The following is a 22,225-nucleotide window of genomic DNA, read 5'->3' as shown; positions in this document are numbered from 1 at the left end:
AGGTCACCAGCAAATTTAGGACAGTAAGCCCAACATTCTACAGAATTCTAGGAGTAGTATATGAGAAGCGTTTTGACTATTTAGGTTGGGGGGTGCAGAACAGAGTAGCTGAGCACAGAAGTAACAAAGTGGACAATTAACTCGAGGCAGTGCCAGTTATGAGGAATATTATGGAGGTTGGAAGTGGTATTCTTGGCAATGGAGAGAACAGGGGGTTGAAAACCAAGAACATTGGTGGCGATAACAATGTTGGCAGCAGTTTTTGTTTTGGGTTTACGATCCAAAATTCCAAAAAAAAACCTGAACTCGCCCTAGAAAAATAAAATTATTTTTGTAAACGTACGTTCTTGCTTCTCAGAAAGAAACCGCAAGAAATATATTGTAAATTTGACCAACAATCTAATTTGTTTCTCAATAGACTGCAGATGCTGGGATCTGCAGCGACAAATAATCTGCTAAGGAATGCAATAGGTCAAGCAGGATCGGTGGAGAGACGAGGATAGCCGAGGTTTCGCGTTGAGACCTTGAGTCTGGAATGTGTCCAGATGTAGAGTGTCGAGCCGAACCGCTGTCTATCCAATTTCCTCCACTGATGCTGTCTGATCCGTTGAGTTCCAGATAACAGAACTCCGCCCGAGGAACTCAGCAGGTCTGTAGAAATGCTCCATGACGATGCAGCATCTGTGGAAGCAGGAACGAAATTTTGTCGACGTTTCGGGTCAAAACTCTGCATCGGGACTCCCTGTTTGGGATTTCATCCCGCATTGGAGTTGGCGTGATAATCCTTTGCTGAATTAGAAAATGAGATGATAAAACAGGAAAACAAAAGGGAAAACTCAGTCAGGTTAGAACCATCCCTGCACAAGCTCTCTCTGCATTGTTCCCAGGTTGTGTTGCTGTGGAAGAGGAGGCGGGATTTCGTTTCCTCCCCGCCCGCGCTGTACCCAGCAGGGACTCGCTTCGCAGCGCAAACATATGAAATCCTCACCGACTGACATAAAAGAGTTGCTTTAATTTTGCTTTACATAAATTGTTGTTGTTCTCACTCTACGAAAAAGCGAGGCGCCCCGGGACTGCAAACGGGGGGTAAGTTTGAGAAAAGAAGAACCAACACTTTTAAGAGTTGGAGGAGAAGTTGAACACAGTTTAGCGAGCTTTCGCAATGGCTGGAGCGTTTGGGGGGAGCATTGTGTTGGGAGAGTGAACCACGGTTAAAGTAGGACAGGGGTTCGCCGGGATTAGGTCTGGACGGTTTCTTTCGTCGGGGTCTGCAAAGCCTTTCGGTGCTGGAGACGTTCCCGCACCGTGAGCAACTTCCCCCACAGCTACACCCCCCCCCAACCCCCCCGTGTTTCCATGTAAGTCGTAACTTTTTTGTAAGATTGAGGGCAGTGGATTCAATTCGCGGGGGAGACCGTATTCGCAGGAACCGATCTGGGACACGAGATGGTCTTCAGACAGGGTGACGGCACTGGCAAACCGAGCGGGAGATTGTCCTTCCCCGCCCCGAGCGCCATCCTCAGCCCCTGCACGGTTCGGCCCAAGATGTACGCAGGAACAAAACACTGGCCGGTAGTGCTGCTGCCGAATTGCCCTGTTGGTCGGGGAAAGAACCGCGGCAGAGGGTCAGTGTGAGCGAGGGCAACCTTTGTCTCTCCCCCACGGAGACTTAGTCTTCAGGCATGGCGTTTAACGCACTCCTGATCAACCTACCACTCCTCGAGCCCTTCCACCCCACTACCCTCACCACCCCTACCCCATTACTCTCGCCCCTTTTCACTCATTCCTCCCCTCCCCTCATCTACCCCTCATCTCCCCTCCCTCTCCTCATCTCCCCCTCCCCTCATCTCCTCCTCTCCTCCCCCTCCCCTTGCATTTGTTTTGTTGTCACTCCTGTTTTAATTACCTTCCCTTCCTCTTCACACAATCCTTCAGTTCCCTGTTCCCTGCTCTCACCCCCCCCCCCACCTTCCAGATTTGGTGTGTATTCTGGATGTGTTGAGAACCAGGTGTCCCTCTCTCATGTCAGGTCACACCTGCTTAGGCATTTCAGCTCAGGACCTTTCACCTGGACCCATTATGGAGCCCCATCGGGATAGAGAGGATAGGACAGGAAACGGGTATTTGTGCTGGATACGTGGTTGTGATCTTATTGAATCACTGATGGAGTATGAGGGGGTAGGTGAGTGTGTTGCAGCTTTTTCCTTGTGCACCACCTGGGCCTTCTCTTCCTAACCCATCTACACTTCTGCAGTACAGTTCTTTGCGAATAGCAGGCGCCTGAGGAGTGAGCTCAGATTGCTGGTCGGTCAGAATGTGTGCCTGGAATTTGCTAATCCTTGTTTGCATTACAAGTTGCCTTATGCAGCTGGATCCTGGACTTCCTGTCAGATCACCACCAGGTGGTAAGGGTGGGCTCCTTCACCTCCACCCCTCTGACTCTCAACCCAGGAGCTCCTCAGGACTGTGTACTAAGTCCCCTCCTTTATGTCCTGTATACCCATGACTGTGTCATCACCCACAGCTCTAATCTGCTAATTAAATTTGTCAATGATTCTACATTGATTGGCCTTATCTCAAACAATAACGAGGTGGCCTACAGGGAAGAAGTCATCTGTCTGACACAGTAGTGTCAAGAAAACAGCCTCTCCTTCAATGTCGCAAAAACAAAGGAGCTGGTTGTGGATTAAAGGAGGAATGGAGATGGGCTAACCCCTATTGATATAAATGGATCTGGGGTTGAGGTAAGTTCCTTGGCATCACATCACCAAGGACTTCACGTGGTCTGTACAAAAAAAAGTACAAACCAGCTGTGTGGTGAAAAAGGCATACCAGCGCCTCTTTCACCTCAGACGGTTGAGGAAGTTTGGAATGGGCCCCTAAATCCTAAGATAGGAGCACAATTGAGAGCATCTTGACTGGCTGCATTACTGCCTGGTATGGGAACTGGCCTTCCCTCAATCGCAGGACTCTGCAGAGAGTGATGTGGACAGCCCAGCGCATCTGTAGTTGTGAACTTCCCACTATTCTGGACATTTACAAAGACAGGTGTGTAAAAAGGTCCGGAAGGATCATTGGGGACCCAAGTCACCCCAACCACAATCTATTCCTTCTGCTACCATCCAGGAAACGGTACAGCAGCATTAAAGCCAGGACCAACAGGCTCCAGGACAGCTTCTTCCACCAGGCCATCAGACTGTTGAGCTCACACTAACCTGAGTGCATTCTATATTACATTGACTATTCTGTTTATTATAAATAACTGTGATTGCACATCTAGACAGAGATGTAACATAAAGAATTTTACTCTTCATGTATGTGAAGGATGTAAGAAATAAAGTCAATTCAATTCCAGTGGCACTGTTACAGCAGGGCCAGAGCCAGTGGCAGACAGATAGGGTCACTCAGTTGATGGTTTTGTTCAGTGCATAGTATTATGCATCATGCAGTCTTCCTTTAAATAGCATAGCTCAGATATGCCTGAAATATAAATATGTTGAATTTAAATTGTGCATCATATGGTGAAATGCTATTTTTTGATTGTTGCAGCAATCCACACTGCATATCATAAAAACAGAAAATGCTGGAAATACTCAAGGGGGTCAGGCAACATCCATTGGAAGGGAGCAGTTAACATTTCACGTTAATGGCCCTAGAGCCTTTGACCTGAAACATGAACTGTGTTTCTCTTCCCACAGAAACAGCCTGACCTCCTGAGTACTTACAGCATTTTCTGCTTTTGCTTTAGTTTTCCAGAATGTGTAGTTGTTATTAAATTTTCTCTGTGTATGAATTCTCTGCACTTTTTTACAATTGAACTTCTTTTGCATCCCCTCCAGTGCAGCTTGGCAGTCCCGGGCATTGATAGTTTCATTCGAGAAAGATGAAGCATTCCCAAAGTGTTGCAGTATTGATATTTGCCACAGTACTTTTCATCAGTTGGATCGCCAATGCCAGGGCATGCAACAAGGCTTTATGTGCTAGTGATGTTAGCAAGTGCCTCATTCAGGTAGGTTGACCATTAAATCACTGCAATCATAATTGGTGTAAAGTCTCCTCATCGTCAGCTTAAACTTCAGTCTAATTGGGTATGGTCTGGGCTCCCACATGCATAGTCATAGGTTCATACTCCTGAGAGAGTTCTGCACTGGCATGAGTTCAAGTGAGAAGTTAAACAGAGAGGACCTTACCTCACCTTGGTGTGATGGACTTCATGGCACTGTTTGACGAACCGGAGAGATATTTCCAGTCTGCATTTACCTCTGAACCCTCATCACTGAAGCATTTGATCTGCTCATAATGACGTAACTCTTCAGTGAAGCTTGCAGGGCACCGTGTACCTCTATGTCTGCAGAACTTCATAGGATATAAAGCACTTTGGGTGGTCTTGAGGATGTGAATAGTACAATAGTATTACTTTCCTGGCAGGCTGAGCATTAGAACTGATCTGAAGTTCCTGATACCCATTTTCCGTGTGTGGCCTGAGGAGGCACTGCTGGAGTCTTGGTGGTGGAGAGACTCTGTACTGGCAGGAGGCTCCTCTTTTCACTCTCTGTTGAGAAGGCTAGCCGGCGGCAATAGCTGTAAGCAGAGAGCGCTATGTGGCATACAGCATACAACATGCACTAACTACAAGCACTACTAGACTAGACGCTTCACACACACCCTGTGAGCAAATACTCCACTGTACTTCACTGTATACCAAGCGGTCTGTCAGCACCCTCCTTTATGGCTGTGAAGCTTGGGTAACCTACAGCCATCACTTCAAGGCCTTGGAGCGCTTCCTCATAAGCTGCCTTCAGCGCATCCTGGGAATTACCTGGCGTGAGCAGATTCCTCACACTGAAATACTTGTAAAGACCAACTGCAGAAGTATTGAGGCTATGATCACCCAGCATCAGCTGCAGTGGCTGGGGCATGTTATAAGGATGCCCCCATGTTGGCTACGCCACAGAGTGTTATATGGCCAGCTACATCATGGTCAACGTTCAGCTGGAAGGTGCTATAAGGATCAGATGAAAAATGCTTTAAGGAAGTGCAAGATCAGACCTGAAGACCTGGAGGATGTTGCTGCTGACCGTAACACTTGGCGACAGCTGTGTAGGGACGGGGTTCATATTCTGGAGATGGAAAGAACAACCAGAAGACAGCAGAAGAGAGGCAGGAGAAATGCAGCCATGGTTGCCATCACTACCACTACTACCACATATACACGTCCCACCTGCAGTTTAGCTTGTGGGTCCAGGATAGGGCTGTATAGTCATCAAAGATCTCACCGTTAAAGGAGTGGATGTCGTCTTCGGATTCCGATGGACAACCAAAGAAGATATATCATCTTTGGACATCTCCTCTTACTTAGCTTTGAGCTTGGATCCCACTGAGAAGGATCAGGCCTCTATCTCCTACACCATCAGCATCTCCCCTCTACATCCTCCAACCTCATTGTTCCCCGTCCCCGTACTACCCATTTCTACCTCTTAGCCAAGGTCCACAAACCCAGAAGGCTTATTGTTTCTGCCTGCTCCTACCCCACTGAATTCATGCCCTGTTATCCCCTTTCATTCCATCCCTTCCCACCTGCATCTGTGACGCTTCCCACAGTCTCTGCCACTTCATCAACTTCCACTGCCACTTAATCTTCACCATCAACGTCTTTCCCCCAAGTGGAAGGCCTCGATGCTCTCTGCTTCTTTCTGGACAACAGACCCAACCAGTTCTCCACCACCATCACCCTTCTTTGTTTGGTGCCATTAGTTCTCATTTTCTGCAACTTGACCTCTCTGTCTCCATCCCAGGAGTCAAGTTATTCTCTGACGTCCTTCAACAGTATGACTCTTACCACCCGCCTCCCGGCCCCCAATCACTTACTAGGATGCTATTCCCTTCTCCTTTCCTCTGCCTCTACTACATCTATTCTCATGATGAGACTTTCTATTCAGAAGATGGAGTTCCCCCTCCCCTCACTGTTAACAAGGTAAACACTACTTGCATCTCTTGTATTTCCCACACAACTGGCATTGTCCAATCACTCCCAGATATAATAGGGATAGTTCCCTTTGTCCTCACCTATCAGGTGTGGCCTCTTCTATATTGGTGAGACACAACACAGACGGGGGATTGCTTTGTTGACCACCTATACTCTGTCAGCCTTAACAGCCAGGATCTCCTGGTGGCCAGTCTGTTTAATTCCACTTCCCATTCCCACACAGACATGTCTGTTCACAGATTCCTACACAGCCAGTTTGAATCCAGATGCAGATGAGAGGAACCTCACCTTGTATTCCACCTTTGTAGGCATGAACATCTATTCCTCCATCTTCCAGTAACCTCTCCCCTTAGTCCCTATTCTCCTACCCCATATTTTCTCCTGTCTCACTGGTCCCAAAACCCTTCTCTTACCCCTCCAGCCTTTCCATCTGCCCATCACCCACACCTTCACCTTTTTCCCTCCAACTTACCTCCTTATCATCTTCTCTTTTCCATGGGATACTGTCCTCTCTTTTATCAGGTTCCATCTTCTTCAGTCTTTTGTCTCTTCCAACGATCATCTCCCAGCTTCTTGCATCATTCTCACTCCCCTCTCCCCGCCTGCCTATCCACCAGCTCTTGCTCTAACCCTTCCCAGATGCTTTTATACCGGCTGTCTTCACTCTTTCTTAAAAGTCCTGAAGAAGGGTCTCGACCCAAAACATTGACTGGCCATTTCCCACTATAGATGCTGCTTGACCTGCTGAATACCTCTCGCATTTTTTGTGTTCCACCAGGTTTACAGTATCTTCAGGTTCACATCTATTGAAGATCATCTTCTTTGGCTCAGTTTTGTAGATGAGCATCAGGATACCAGATATCTACAATTAATTTGGAACTTCTAGTGAAATTTCTGTGGTCTTCTCCATGCTTTTAGTGTTGTAAAATCTGGCTCAGTAACAAAACAATTCAAACTCGGTTAATATTGGAATCTGGGATTTGTTGCACCAAGAACTTTGAAATCAGTTTTCACCAAGTTTTTTGAGGCAGCCTCAAGCAGAGTGGTTAAAGAAGCACTGGCAGGCGTATTTTGATTTTGGAAGGTATTTGACAACATGCCTTTTGAAGGATTAAGTCACGAAATTTGAGCACATGATGTTGGAGGTGTCTTTGTGGCATGGATAAAGATTTTGCTAATGATTAGGAAGAACACAAGAAAATAGGTGTCCCTCAAGCCTTGTTTACCATTTCTTGTGAATGTGGCCTTAGCTCTTCTCTGCTGTATCTCTGTAGCTCTCAGTTCCCTGAACTTTCAAAAAATTAGAGTCAGAGCCCACACCATTAACCTCTTTAAAGACTCAAGTAATCTAGACTCCACAACCTTCTAGATTAGAGAATTCCATATGTTCTCTACTCTCTGCCAGAAGAAATTTGTTGTAAATGACTTTCACATTATCTTGTAACTATGTTTCCTTATTGAAGCCTCTCCCATCATTGAGAACACTTAAGCAGGTACCTCATCATATCCCGTTAGGATCTTCCAAGTTTTAATAAAGTCACTCCTCATTCCTGTAAATTCCAAAGATAGTTGCTCATAACTTGATAACCCTTTCATCTGAGAAATTAGCCTGATGAATCTCTAAGAACATAGCTCTTATGCTACTACGTCATTGTATATGGGGACCAAATTCTCCAGGTGTTACCAATTGTAACAATACCTTTCTATTTCTAACTTCACCCCCCCCCTTACAATAAAGGCAAATATACCTAATGTTTGTCTTAACTATTGCTGAGTCTGCCTGTGATCTTCCTGTGATTCACTCACCTGGATCTCCCTGTACTTCTTTCATTCACAATTTCTCTTTTCCCCACAGTGAATGACTTCGCATATGTCCATTTTCTACCTGTGTATGTTCTGGGTCGGTGTTCTAATATCTTCATCATAGCGAATATTATTGTGAAGAAAGCACAGCAGCACCCGTACTTCCTCAGGAGTTTGTGGACGTTTAGCATGTCATTGAAAACCTTGGCAAACTTCTACAGATATGTGGTGGAAAGTGTGCTTTCATTATAGTCTGGTACGGGAATGACAATGCCTTTGAGCAGAAAATCCTACAAAAAGTAGTGGATCCGGCCCAGTACATCACGGGTAAAACCCTCCCAACCATTGAGTACATCTACATGAAAGGTTGCCGTGGAAAAGCAGCATCCATCATCAAAGATCCTCACCACCCAGGGCATGCTCTTCTCACTGCTCCCATCAGGTAGAATGTACAAGTGCCTCAGGGCTCACGTTACCAGGTTCAAGAACGGTTACTACCCCTCAACCATCAGGCACTTTAGCAAAAGGGGATCGCTGCACTTATTTAAGGACTCTTATATTGTAATTTCATGCTTGTTATTTATTGCTCTTTACTTACATCTGCATATGCACAGTTTGTTTACATTAACAGTTCCTGATGTTTACAATATACATATACTGTTCTATAGATATGCTAGGTGTGCTGCAGAAAAAGAATCTCAGGGTTGTATGTGGGGACATGTATGATAATAAATTTTACTTTTACCTTTGATAGCAAGGGTGGTTGCTTTTTGGGTTAGCGAATGGGGCTCAATGCTGGGACATTTTACTGGCTTGGACCAAGGAGAGGAGCAAGAGAAAAGTTGATTGATTGGTAAGAGAATCAAGGGTTATTGTGAAAGGGCAGGGAAGTAGTCTGAAGAAGACAGGATCAGCTATAGGTAGAGTGGGCTTAAGGGTCTGGATAGCCTACTCTTGTTTTCACCATTTATGATCTTATGTACTGCACAATCAAAAGACATCTTTTTAGGCCCTAATAATTGGTATTTCTAAGTTCAAACTCATTCTTGAGCTGTGCCACACTGTCAACTGTGGTGTCTACTGGGTGCAACGTTACAATGAGGTTCAGTCAGCTGTCTTGGATGTAGGTAGAAGATCCTGTCCCATTGCACTATTCTTAAGTGCAGGAGGTTCTGGCAGCCTCCTCTCCAACAGATTATTTGATTGCGATTTTGTTTTTTGTGGAATCTGTTGAAGTAGAAGCAGGATTAGGTAGTTTTGGGCTTTACACCTGCTGTACCCTTCCACAGAGTTAAGGATGTTTCTTGCATTTCAACAGTGGCTACACTTCACCACTGCTGACTGATCTGAAGAAGTGAAAGGCACATATAAATGCAAGTCTTTATTCTCAGAGCGGGTTTATGGTTAGCTTAATATCCTATTTGATCAGGCTTCGATGCATATCTTAGATTAGTATAGCATGAAACAGGGCTATACCAACTACAGCATTGTCTCTGCTGGTCATAGTCATACAAAGGTACAGCTGAGGAATAGGCCCTTTGGCCCATCTAGTCCATACTGAACCATTTAAACTGCCTGCTCCCATCAAACTGCACCGATCATAGCCCTCCATACCCTTACCATCCATGTACATATCTATACTTGAACATTGAAATTGAGCTTGCATGCATCATTTGTATTCACAGTTCGTTCCACACCCCAACAATCCTCTGTATGAAAAAGTTTCTCCTCATGTTCCCCTTAAACTTTTCACCTTTCGCCCTTAACCCACGACCTCTGGTTGTAGTCCCACCCAACCTTAGTCGAAAGAGCCTGCTTACATTTACCTTGTCTACACATATCATCATTTTGTATACCTTTCTCAAATTGCCTCTCAATCTTTTACGTTCCAGGGAATGAAGTCCTAACCTATTCGATCTTTCCTTATAACTTAGGTCCTCCAGTCTTCGCAACATCCTTGTAAATTTTCTCTGTACTCTTTCAACCTTATTTACGTCTTTGGTCCCCGTTTGCCTGCATTCAGCACATAACCCTCCATGCTTCTCCCCTTCACATACCTATCCAAATGCCTCAATCATTTACTCTGGCATCTCATTCCAGGTATTCAACTTCCCTTTGTGAAAAGAAGTTACCTCTCAGTTCTCTTTTAAATCTCTCCCCTTTTATGTATCTGTTCTCCCCTCCAAGACAGAGACCAACTTCTCCCCATGACTCAGACCTTCTAGTCCAGGCAGCATCCTCGTAAATCTCTTCCACATCCTCTCCAGCTGAAACAATGTCTTTCCTATAACAGGGTGACCAAAACCATACATGATACTCTGTACTTAGAGTCTGGCCTCACCAATGACTTATATAACTGTAGCATAATGTCCCTACTCCTAAACTTCGTGTCTTGACCGAGCTCCTCCACCATCCTGTCTGCTTGCACGGCCACTTTCAGTGAACTATGCACTTGTACTCCTGGGTATTCTGTCCCACAATATTCGTCAGTGATCTGCCATTCACTATATAAGTCCCACCTTGGTTTGAATGTTCAAAGTGCATTACATCACTCTTAACTGATCAAGATCTCTTTGTAATTCATTAGAACTTGTTTCATTATCAACAAGATTCCCTAATTTTGTCACACACAATTGTGATAAATCACTTGCATAAATAATAAATAATGAATAGTAGGAGTATATGGATTTTAGCAAGGCAGGTACCCCATGCAAGGCTTATTGAGAAAGTAAGGAGGCATGGGATCCAAGGGGACATTGCTTTATGGATCCAGAACTGGCTTGCTCATAGAAGGCAAGGAGTGGTTGTAGACGGGTCATATTCTGCGTGGAGGCTGGTGACCAGTGGTGTGCCTCAGGGAGCTGTTCTGGGTCCCCTACTCTTTGTGATTTTTATAAATGACCTGGATGAGGAAGTGGATGGGTTAGTAAATTTGCTGATGACACAAAGGTTGGGAGTGTTGTGCATAGTGTGGAGGGCTGTCAGAGGTTTCAATGGGACATTGATAGGATGCAAAACTGGGCTAAGAAGTGGCAGATGGAGTTCAACCTAGATAAGTGTGAGATGGTTCATTTGATGGTTCAAATATGATGGCAGAATATAGCATTAATGGTAAGACTCATAGCAGTGTGGAGGATCAGAGGGATCTTGAGGTCTGAGTCCATAAGACACTCATGTTGACTCTGGTTAAGCAGGCATATGGTGCATTGGCTTTCATCAATCGTGGGATTGAGTTTAAGAGCGGAGAGGTAATATTGCAGCTATATAGTACCCTGGTCAGACCCCACTTGGAGTACTGTGCTCAATTCTTGTCACCTCACTACAGAAAGGACGTGGAAACCATAAGGTGCAGAGGAGATTTACAAGGATGTTGCCTGGATTGGGGAGCGTGCCTTATGAGAATAGGTTGAGTGAACTCCGCCTTTTCTCCTTGTAATGACGGAGGATGAGAGGTGACCTGATGGAGGTGTACAAGATAATGAGAGGCATTGATCATGTGGATAGTCAGAGGGTTTTTCCCAGGGCTGAAATGGCTAGCAGAAGAAGGCATTGTTTTAAGGTGCTGAGAAGTAGGTACAGAGGAGATGTCAGGGGTAAATGTTTTTATGCAGAGAGTGGTGAGTGCGTGGAATGAGCTGCTGGTGGCCGTGGTGGAGGTAGATACGATAGGGTCCTTTAAGAGACTCCTGGATGGCCACATGGAGCTTAGGAAAACAGAGGGCTATGGGTAAAGCCTAGGTAATTCTAAGGTAGGGACATGTTTGGCACAGCTTTGTGGGCCAAAGGGCCTGTATTGTGCTGTATGTTTTCTATGTTCTATGAGTCCCAACATTGACCCTTGGGGGAAATCCACTAGTCAAATGCCTCTGGTTGGAGAATTTGCCTTCAACATTCAATCCTCGGCTTCCTATCATTGAGCTAATTGTGAATCCACCTTACCAGCTCTCTTTGAAGACTATGTAATCTAATCTTCCAGATCAGTCTGCCACACGGGATATTGTCAGAAGCCTTACTAAAGCCTTGTATTCCATAAGGTCTATAACAACCACTGATCTTCCTTCATCTATCTCATCAGTTATCTCTTAAAAAACTCTCAAAGATTTATCAGACGTGATCTCCCATGTGTAAAATCGAGTGGACTACTTTATCCAATGGCATTTTTTCCCCCGGCCTCCCATAAGGTCTGGGGATACGCTTGATGGTATTTACGAGGATCTAGTCTCTCCCTAGTCAGCCTTTAACAGTCAATGTAACTGAAGGACATTTTGGGATTATTTTTTGCATTCTGGCTCGCCCAGTCAATACCAGGAGAATTGAAATGTCCACCAATTTGTATAATGACCTCTAGCTGTTTGCTGTCACCCCCTGAGAATTTTCTGCATGAGATTAGGAAGAATAAGAGATTGCCTGAAATATTTAATGAGTCAGACAGAATCTGCAAAGAGTAAAATGGTTAAAGCTTTGGTCTGTAATATTTCATCTGATTAAGATCTGCAACTTCAGATTTTCTGCAGCTATAGTAGTTTGCTTTTCTGAGATGGGCCCTTATGATTGCACAGTGCTGCTTGGAGTGACTTCCAGTTTAATCTGTATCTAATGGAGGGTATTTTTTTTTATGAGGTTCATTTAAGTGAAAAAGAGCCTCTTGTGGTCTGTGATTTTAGTCTGGATGTTGCTGCGAGGGATAGCAGTAGGGGAAGATTCCACTCTGGCACTAAAAAGGAAGCTGGATAAGTGTCTGAAAGGAAAGAAATTGTAGAGTGTAGGGGAAATGGCAAGGGAGGGGGATGACTGGATAAAACTTACAAAAAGTCAGTTTGAACTCAACAGACTGACCTATTTCTTTGCCTTTCTGTGAAATATTTGTCAAACTATCTTACAGCTGTTACTTTTGACCAGCCAGCTGCTGTTTGTACAATACACAAACAAAGCCATGACTAGCATTACATTTTAAATAATGCCTGTCGTATCTGTGTTCCATGACTAATGCTTTGAGTGCATATTGCGTGACTAGTTCAGCAAGTGTGTGCCAAATGTTTGAAAAAAATCTGCCTGAGACATGGAGTTCCAGGTGCAACTCCAAGAAAAGAGTTACTCATGTTTGATGTTTGGCTGGTGGTATTTTGTGCAGACTTTTGGATTGACGAGATAAAACTGAAGTACAGCTGTGTTGGCTTCAGTTTCCTGGCATAATTACGGAATTGTGGATTAAATGCTGGCGACTCAAGCAATGTTGCTTCAGCCGAGAATTGTTTGCTGGTGCCAGATTCCCATCCCTTGCTGTTGCCTTCCTCCTTTACTGGTATGCATTGCTTTGGACTGAACTGAGTCTCAAGTAAAAGGGAGATTTTCTTGCTCATCTGAAGGACAGTGCTATTGAATACATGAATATTCATTGAACACTAAATCATTGATTTGAATGAGAGAGCTTCCTGATTGAGGTTTTCTGTTCATTCTCTGCTGCTTTCTAGCCATCCTAGCCCATAAAGCCATAAGTTATAGGAGCAGAGTATGGCCATCTGGTCCATCGAGTCTGCTCCACCATTTCATTATGGCTGATCATTTCCTTCTTAGCCCCAATCTCCTGTCTTCTCTCCGAACTCTTCAAGAATCTACTAATCAAGAATCTACCAACTTCTGCCTTAAATATACCCAATGACTTGACCTCCAGAGCTGCCTGTGGCAACGAATTCCACAGATTCACCGTACTCATGTCTGATTCTCCAATGAGGACTGGCTCATGAACCTATGGTTTTGTCTTGCTGGTCAATAATCATCTACTTGGTCTTGCTGTCATTGAGTGAAAGGTTGTTGTTGAGTCGCCACTCAGCCAGATTTTCAATTTGGCTTTTTTTGACACTGATCAATAGAAAAAGACTTCCAGGGCAAAGTGAAAGCAGATCTCTACAAAGTGATCTAAATAGAGACACAAAATAATTGATTGCATAAGTATTCACCCTTTCAAGTCAGTATTTAGTAGCAATTACAGCCTTGAGTCTGTATGGATAGGCCTCTGTCAGCTTTGCAAATCTGGACAGTGCAATTTTTCTCCGTTCTTCTTTATAAAATTGCTCAAGCTCTGTAAAATTGCATGGGATTGTGAGTAAACAGCTCTTTTCTAATACAGCCACAGATTCTCAATTGGATTGAGGTCTGGGCTCTGACTTTGCCATTCCAGGACATTAACTTGGTTGTTTTTAAGCCATTCTGGTGTAACTTTGGCTTTATGCTTGGGATCATCGTCTTGCTGGAAAACAAATCTTCTCCTAAGTCACAGTTTCCTTGCAGACCGCATCATGTTTTCCTCCTTGATTTCCCTGTATCTTACTGCATTCGTTTTATCCTCTACCTTCACAAGCTTCCCAGGGCCTGCTGCAGTGAAGCATCCCCACAGCATGATGTAGCCACCACCATGCTTCACAGTAGGAATGGTATATTATTGATGTGTGGTGTTCGGCTTACATCAAACATAGTGTTTAGTCTGATGGCCAAAAAGCTTAATTTTGGTTTCATCAGACCATAGAACCTTCTTCCAGCTGACTTCAGAGTCACCCACATGCTTTCTGGCAAATTCTAGCTGAGATTTTCATATGAGTTTGTTTTCAACAGTGGCTTTCTCTTTGTCACTCTCCCATACAGCTGTAACTGGTGAAGCACTCGAGCAATAGTTGTTGTGTGTGCAGTCTCTCCCATCTCAGCCACTGAAGCTTGTAACTCCTCCAGAGTTGTCATAGGTCTCTTGGTGGCCTCCCTCACTAGTCCCCTTCTTGTACAGCCACTCATTTTTTGAGGATGGCCTGCTTTAGGAAGATTTACAGCTGTGCCTTATTCTTTCTAATTCTTGATTTAATATTTAATTTATTAATTTAACTGTTCTTCAAGGGATATTCAGTGACTTGGAAATTTCCTTGTATCCATCTCCGGACTTGTGCTTTTAAATAATCTTTATGCAGAGTTGCTTGAAATGTTCTTTTGCCTTCATGGTGTAGTTTCTGGCAGGATACTGACTCACCAGCAGTTGGACCTTCCAGATACAGGTGTACTTTTATGGTGCGGCTGTAACGAAACCCAATTTCCCTCGGGATCTATAAAGTATGTGTCTGTCTGTCAATCAATTGAAACACCTTGACTGCACACGGTGGTCTCCATTTAACTAATTATGTGACTTCTAAAACCAATTGGCTGCACCAATGATGATTTGCTGTGTCATATTAAAGGGGATGAATACTTATGCAATCAATTATCTTGTGTTTTATATTTGTAATTAGTTTAGATCACTTTGTAGAGATCTGTTTTCACTTTGACACAGAAGAGTCTTTTTCCATTGACCGGTGTCATAAAAGCCAAATTAAATCCACTGCGATTCAATGTTGTAAAACAATAAAACTTCGGTGGGGGGGTGTAAATACTTTTTATAGGCACTGTACATGCTGATTTGTCACTACCTTTGATTTGACCAACAATAGTCGTGTCGAGAGAGCAAACCTAAATATGGCATTGGATGTTTACCTAGTCTCACAGTTAAAAGTATGAAGTAAGTAGAGCAGGGGAGTATTGTGGTACACCTGTAGAGGAGATGTTACCGAATTATACCATCTGGGGTCTGCAAGTGAAGAAATTGAGGATTCAGTTGCACAATGATGTATTGAGGCCAAGGTATTGAAGCTTATTGATTACTTTTAAGGGGATGATAGTATTGAATGCTGAGCTGAAGTCAGTGAAGAGCATTCTGATGTATGTATCTTCCCGGTCCAGATGTTCCAGGGTTAAGTGAAGAGCCAATGAAATGGCACCTGCTGTTGGCCTGTAGTGTAGATGATTTGGCAAATTGGAATGGTTCCAAGTTGCTCCTCAGGCAGGAGTTGATATGTTTCATCACTACCCTTCAAACCTACATCACTGTGGATGTAGGTGCTACTGGATGATAGTCATTGAAGCAGGTGGGTACCACAGACTGCTGAAACGAGGGGTTAAGGATATCAGTGAGCACTCCAGCCACTTGATCAGCACAGGACTTCAGTACTCAGCCAAAGTTCCCTTCTAGGCCGGGTGCTTTCTGTAGGTTTCACCCTCCTGAAGGACGCTCTCACGTTGGCCTCAGAGACTGAACTCACAGGGGCTGTGGGAGTTCATGAAGGTGCCTCCCTGTCTTTTTTGCGGTCAAGGTGAACATAAAAGGTATTGAGCTCATTTGGGAGCAAAACCTTGTTGTCACATATGTCACTTGGTTTTACTTTGTAGGAAGTGAAGCATTAAAGCCCTGTCACGTCTGGTGAGCATCCTTCTGAGATTCCAGTTTGGTCCAGAATTGCCACCTTGTGTGAGATGGTCTTCCAGGGATCATACCTGGACCTCTTGTATTTTATTTGATTGCCAGTGTGAACTAAATGCCTATCTAAATTCAGCCCTTCTGCCTACACTTTGTCCATATTTTCCCATTCTCTGCACATTCATGTGCCTAAGACTCTCTTAAACACGCTGTCATAGTTGCTTCCATTACCATCCTGGCAGGAAATTTCTGCTATCCACCACTTCTGTTTATAAAAAAAATTTTCTGCTCACATCTCATTTGAACTTGCCCCCTCTGATCTCCAGAAGCCTGAAGGCACACACTCAGCAATTCAACAACAGCTTCTTCCCCACTACCATCTGATTCCTAAATGGACATTGAAGCTTTGGACACTACCTCACTTTTTAAAAAATATATAGTATTTCAGTTTTTGCACGTTTTAAAAAATCTATTCAATATGCATAATCAATTTAGACCATAAGACCACAAGATATAGGAGCAGAAGTAGGCTATTCGACCCATCAAGTCTGCTCTGCCGTTCAATCATGGGTTGATCCAATTCTTCCAGTCATCCCCACTCCCCTGCTTTCACCCCATACCCTTTGACGTCCTGGCTAATCAAGAACCTATCTATCTCTGGAGATGGTGGTGGACTTTAGGAGATCTAGGCCTCATATGGAGCCAGTGATCATTAATGGAGAATGTGTGGAGCAGGTTAAGACCTACAAGTATCTGGGAGTACAGTTAGACGAGAAGCTAGACTGGACTGCCAACACAGATGCCTTGTGCAGGAAGGCACAGAGTCGACTGTACTTCCTTAGAAGGTTGGCGTCATTCAATGTCTGTAGTGAGATGCTGAAGATGTTCTATAGGTCAGTTGTGGAGAGCGCCCTCTTCTTTGTGGTGGCGTGTTGGGGAGGAAGCATTAAGAAGAGGGACGCCTCACGTCTTAATAAGCTGGTAAGGAAGGCGGGCTCTGTCGTGGGCAAAGTACTGGAGAGTTTAACATCGGTAGCTGAGCGAAGGGCGCTGAGTAGGCTACGGTCAATTATGGAAAACTCTGAACATCCTCTACATAGCACCATCCAGAGACAGAGAAGCAGTTTCAGCGACAGGTTACTATCAATGCAATGCTCCTCAGACAGGATGAAGAGGTCAATACTCCCCAATGCCATTAGGCTTTACAATTAAACCGCCAGGACTTAAGAACTTTTTAAAAGCTATTATTAATGCTTTTTGAGATAGTGATTTAGATGCATATCATATTTTTTACTGAGTTAAGTATTGTATGTAATTAGTTTTGCTACAACAAGTGTATGGGACATTGGAAACAAGTTGAATTTCCCCATGGGGATGAATAAAGTATCTATCTATCTATCTATCTATCTATCTATCTATCTATCTATCTAAATGCACCCAATGACTTGGCCTCCACAGCCACTTGTGGCAACAAATTCCACAGATTTACCAGCCTCTGACTAAAGTAATTTCTCCGCATCTCAGTTCTAAAAGGACATCCTTCAATCCTGAAGTCGTACACTATTGTCCAAGAATCTCCTACCGTGGGAAATAACTTTGCCATATCTAATCTGTTCAGGCCTTTTAACATTATGAATGTTTCTATGAGATTCCCCCCTTATTATCCTGAAATCCAGGGAATACAGCCCAAGAGCTGCCAGACATTCCTCATATGATAACCTGGAATCATTCTCGTGAATCTTCTCTGAACCCTCTCCAATGTCAGTATATCCTTTCTAAAATAAGAATCCCGAAACTGCATACAATACTCCGTGTTGACTCATGAGTGCCTTTAGAGCCTCAACATCACATCCCTGCTCTTATATTCTATACCTCTGAAATGAATGCCAACACTGCACTCACCTTCTTCACCACAGACTCAGCCTGGAGGTTAACCTTTAGGGTATTTTACAGAAGGACTCCCAAATCCCTTTGCATCTCTGCATTTTGAATTCTCCTCCCATCTAAATAATAGTCTGCCACTATTTCTTCCACTAAAGTGCATGACCATACACTTTCCAACATTGTATTTCATTTGCCACTTCTTTGCCCAATCCCCTAAACTGTCTAAGTCTTTCTGCAGGCTCTCTGATTCCCCAGCACTACCCACTCCTCCACCTATCTTTGTATCATCGGCAAATTTAGCCACAAATCCATTAATACCGAGGTCCAAATCATTGACATACATTGTCACCGACCCCTGTGGAACTCGACTGGTACCAGCAGCCAGCCAGAATAGGATCCCTATATCCCCACTCTGTTTTCTCTTTTACTCTGTTTACTCTTATTATGTTTTATTTTATTTACTTTTTTCTCTCTGCTAGATTATGTATTGCATTGAACTACTGCTGCTAAGTTAACAAATTTCACGTCACATGCCGGTGATAATAACCCTGATTCTGATTCAATCTATACTGCTCGTAATATTTTTAAATCAATTAGGTCTCCCGCTCAGACTCCACTGCTCCAGAGAAAAGTTTGCCTAATCAGAGCCGCACTGCTGCTGACTGGTGGTGGTGTACAGAGGTTGTTTTTGGGATGACTTCTTTTCATGTTAGATGTCAGTGATTTGGATGACAGATTGTGTCCATTTGCAGGTGAAACGAAGATAGGTGGAGGAGCAGGGAGTCTGCAGAAGGACTTAGACAGATTAGGAGAATGGGCAAAGAAGTGACAGATGGAATATAGTGCAAGGAAGTGTATGGACATGCACTTTGGTAGAAGGAATAAAAGTCCTGTCTTTTAAACAGGAAGAAAATTCTGAAATCAAAGGTGCAAAGAGATATGGAAGTCCTTATGCAGGGTACTCAAAGTTAACTTGCAGGTTGAGTCAGTGGTAAGGAAGGTAAATGCAATGTTAGCATTCATTTTGCGAGGGCTAGAATATAAAAGCAAGGATGTAGTGCTGAGGCTTTATTAGGCATTGGTCAGACAGCACTTGGAATATTGTGAGCAGTCTAGGGCCCCTTGTCTAAGAAAGGAAGTGCTGGCATTGGAGGGGGTCCAGAGGAGTTTTATGAGGATGATTCCATGATTGAAAGTGTTAATGTGTGAGGAGTGTTTGATGGCTATGGGCTTGTACTCACTGGAGTTTAGAAGAATGAGGGGAGGATCTCATTGAAACCATTCGAATATAGGGTGGATGTGAAGAGGATGTTTCTGATAGTGGGAGAGTCTAGGACCAGCAGGCACAGCCTTGCAATAAAATCACATCCCTTTAGAACAGAGATTGGAAGGAATTTCTTTAGCCAGAGGGTGGTGAATCTGTGCAATTCCTTCCCACAGACAGCTGTGGAGCCAGGTCATGGGTATATTTAAAGTGGAGGATGGTGGCTTCTTGGTTAGAAAAGTTGTTAAAGGTTACGGGGAGAAATCAGGAGAATGCTGCTGAGAAGGACAATAAATCAACCATGATGGAATAGCAGAGCAGACTTGAAGGGCCGACTAGCCTACTTCTGCTCCTATGTCTTACGGTCTCTTTTAGCACATGCCTTCTCATCCAGGCAGTATCCTGATAAACCCTCCTCCAAATCTGCCATATCCTTCCTATAATGGGGCAACCAGAATTTAATGTGGTATTCCAGATGCATAAAGCTGTAGCAAAGCTTCCTGGCTCTTGCATTTAATGCCTTAACTAATGAAGGTATCATGCTATACACCTCCTTTATACAATCTTTACCATCCTATCAACCTATGCAGCCAACCCTGTTCCATAAGCTCCTAACTTGGACCAATGGTTATCCTCATTCAGAGCTGTAGCACTCTGTTCCAGATAGAATGTTAAGCAGAGCTTCATTTGCCTTTCCTGTATTTCAGCTACGTGTTAAATTTCATTTAGCTTCTGATTTCCTCCCAGTTTCTTAGCCTAAAATATCTTTCCAGTCACTTTCATTTAAAAAGAATAATTAGTCAGTCAGTTGTTCATGGAGATGCAGAACAGATTGTTATTTCCTTGTTGCTATGTGCTTGATCTGTTTCTTCACCATTTCTGGGCTGCCTCTAAATGCTGAGTTCCAGGCTTGCAAGGTTATTACTGGAGCTAGAAATACAGAGAGCTGTGTTTTTGTTTTATTACCAGTTGTTAACATTTGAAATACTATTCAAAAAGGAGAAGAAAATGATTATTAAAGAACAGAACCTTTATCACTAAGTTTGTACTTTGATGCATTTGTATTTTGCCAAGAGTTAAAAGTTTCATTTCAAAATTTTTTTTTTTGAATTTACTGTTACTTTTTGTAATCTGATAGTTTACTCTGGTAAGTGGCTGCCACGTTTATTTATCAGGACAGTAATTCAGTGCTCAAATGGCTCTTCCCCCTCTTAGAGTTGATGAAACATGATCATTATGCCTCTTGGCTAATTTAATATCTGACTTCAAATCTTATAAGGACTTGTGGGTTTCAAACATGTAGAATCAGGAATGTATTTTTTGACTGTGGTGAATTCTACTGCAGAAGATTGAGGTCATCGCTCTGTGCTCACACTACACATTAGGAGGCTATTGTTTGCTAAGGGAGAGATTAGGGTCATGTTCATATTTAATGAAAATTTAGAACAGCAAAATTATTACTACTCTGGACATGTTCATCTAACTGAGAGCTTGTTATCTGATGCATTGTGGATGATAGAAAATAATTCTAAAAATTCTTATCTTACTGAGTATTTATAAGTGTTACATCATGGCAGTCACAGTTTGAATGCCTATTGCAGTTCTTGGATAATTGGGATCTCTTCTGGGAGAGGTATGACCTGTTCAAAAGTGAAGGGTTGCACCTGATCCCGAGGGGGACCAATATTCTGGCGGGCAGGTTTGTAAGAGCTGTTGGGGTGGGTTTAAACTAACTTGACGGGGCGGTGGGAACTGGAGTGAAGGGACTCGGGATAGGACGGGTGGCAACAAATAAACACAGCGTGCAGTCGGATTGTCCAGGAAGGGCAGGCAGGTGGTGGGACTTGGTTGCAGCCAACAGGCTGAGTATTAAATCATTAGGGATGTAGAATCAGAAAGGATAGCAAATATGGTACTCAAGGTATTGTATCTAAATGCACATAGTATAAGAAATAAGGTGGATGATCTTGTTGCAATATTACAGATGGCCAGGTATGATGTGGCCATTGCTGAATCGTGGCTGAAGGACGGTTGTAGTTGGGAGCTGAATGTCCAAGGTTGCACATTATATCGGAGGGATAGGAAGGTAGGCAGAGGGGGTGGTGTGGCTCTACTGGTAAAGAATGGCATCAAATCAGTAGAAAGCTGTGACATAGGATCAGAAGATGTTCAGTCCTTGTGGGTTGAGTTAAGAAACTGCAATTGTAAAAGGACGTTGATGGCAGTTATATACAGGCCTCCCAACAGTGGCTGGGAGGTGGACCACAGGTTACAACAGGAAAGTCATGGGAGATTTTAACATGCAGGTCGATTAGGAAAATCAGGTTGGTAATGGATCTTAAGAGAGTGAGTTTGTTGAATGCCTAAGAGATAGCTTTGTAGAGCAGTTTGTTGTTGAGCCTACTAGGGGATCAGCTGTACTGGACTGGGTGTTATGTAATGAAATGGAGGCAGTTAGGGAGTTTAAGGTAAAAGAACCCTTAAGAACCAGTAATTACAATATGATTGAGTTCAACTTGAAATTTGACAGGGAGAAAGTAAAGTCTGATGTAGCAGTATTTTGGTGGAAGAAGGGAAATTACGGTGGTATGAGAGAGGAGTTGGCCAAAGTAAATTGGAAGGAGCTGCTGGCAGGGATGTCAGCAGAGCAGCAATGGTGTGTGTTTGTAGGAAAACTGAGAAAGGTACAGGACATGTGTATTCAAAAAATGAAAAAATACTCAAATGGTAAAATAGTACAATGGTGGCTGATAGGGGAAGTCAGAGCTATTGTAAAAGCAAAAGAGAGGGCATACAACAAAGCAAAAATCAGTTGGAAGATAGATGATTGGGAAGTTTTTAAAACCTACAGAACAACTAAAGAGAAAATCATTAGAAGGGAAAAGATGAAATATGAAAGCAAGTTAGCAAATAATATCAAAATGGATAGTAAAAGTTCTTCAAGTATGTTAAAAACAAAAGAGAAATGAGAGTGGACATAGGACCACTGGAAAATGAGGCAGGAGAAATAATACGAGGG

General features: G+C 43.4%; 1 protein-coding gene across 1 annotated transcript in view; it reads left to right on the top strand.

Moving 5' to 3' along the window:
• Nucleotides 1-923: 923 nt before the first annotated feature.
• The window catches only part of twsg1a (twisted gastrulation BMP signaling modulator 1a), a 44,023-nt gene continuing 22,721 nt past the window's right edge, over nt 924-22,225 (top strand). The window contains exons 1-2 of the mRNA XM_073047352.1: nt 924-1,086; nt 3,840-4,009. Of these exons, the coding sequence (XP_072903453.1) occupies nt 3,884-4,009 (126 nt within the window). The 5' untranslated portion in view covers nt 924-1,086; nt 3,840-3,883. The remainder of the gene's footprint in view (nt 1,087-3,839; nt 4,010-22,225) is intronic.

This window comes from Hemitrygon akajei, chromosome 1 (assembly GCF_048418815.1).
Source record: "Hemitrygon akajei chromosome 1, sHemAka1.3, whole genome shotgun sequence".
Classification (NCBI taxonomy): Eukaryota; Metazoa; Chordata; class Chondrichthyes; order Myliobatiformes; family Dasyatidae; genus Hemitrygon; species Hemitrygon akajei.
Note: the sequence above shows the minus strand (reverse complement) of the source record. Positions and strands in the feature narration are given on the sequence as shown.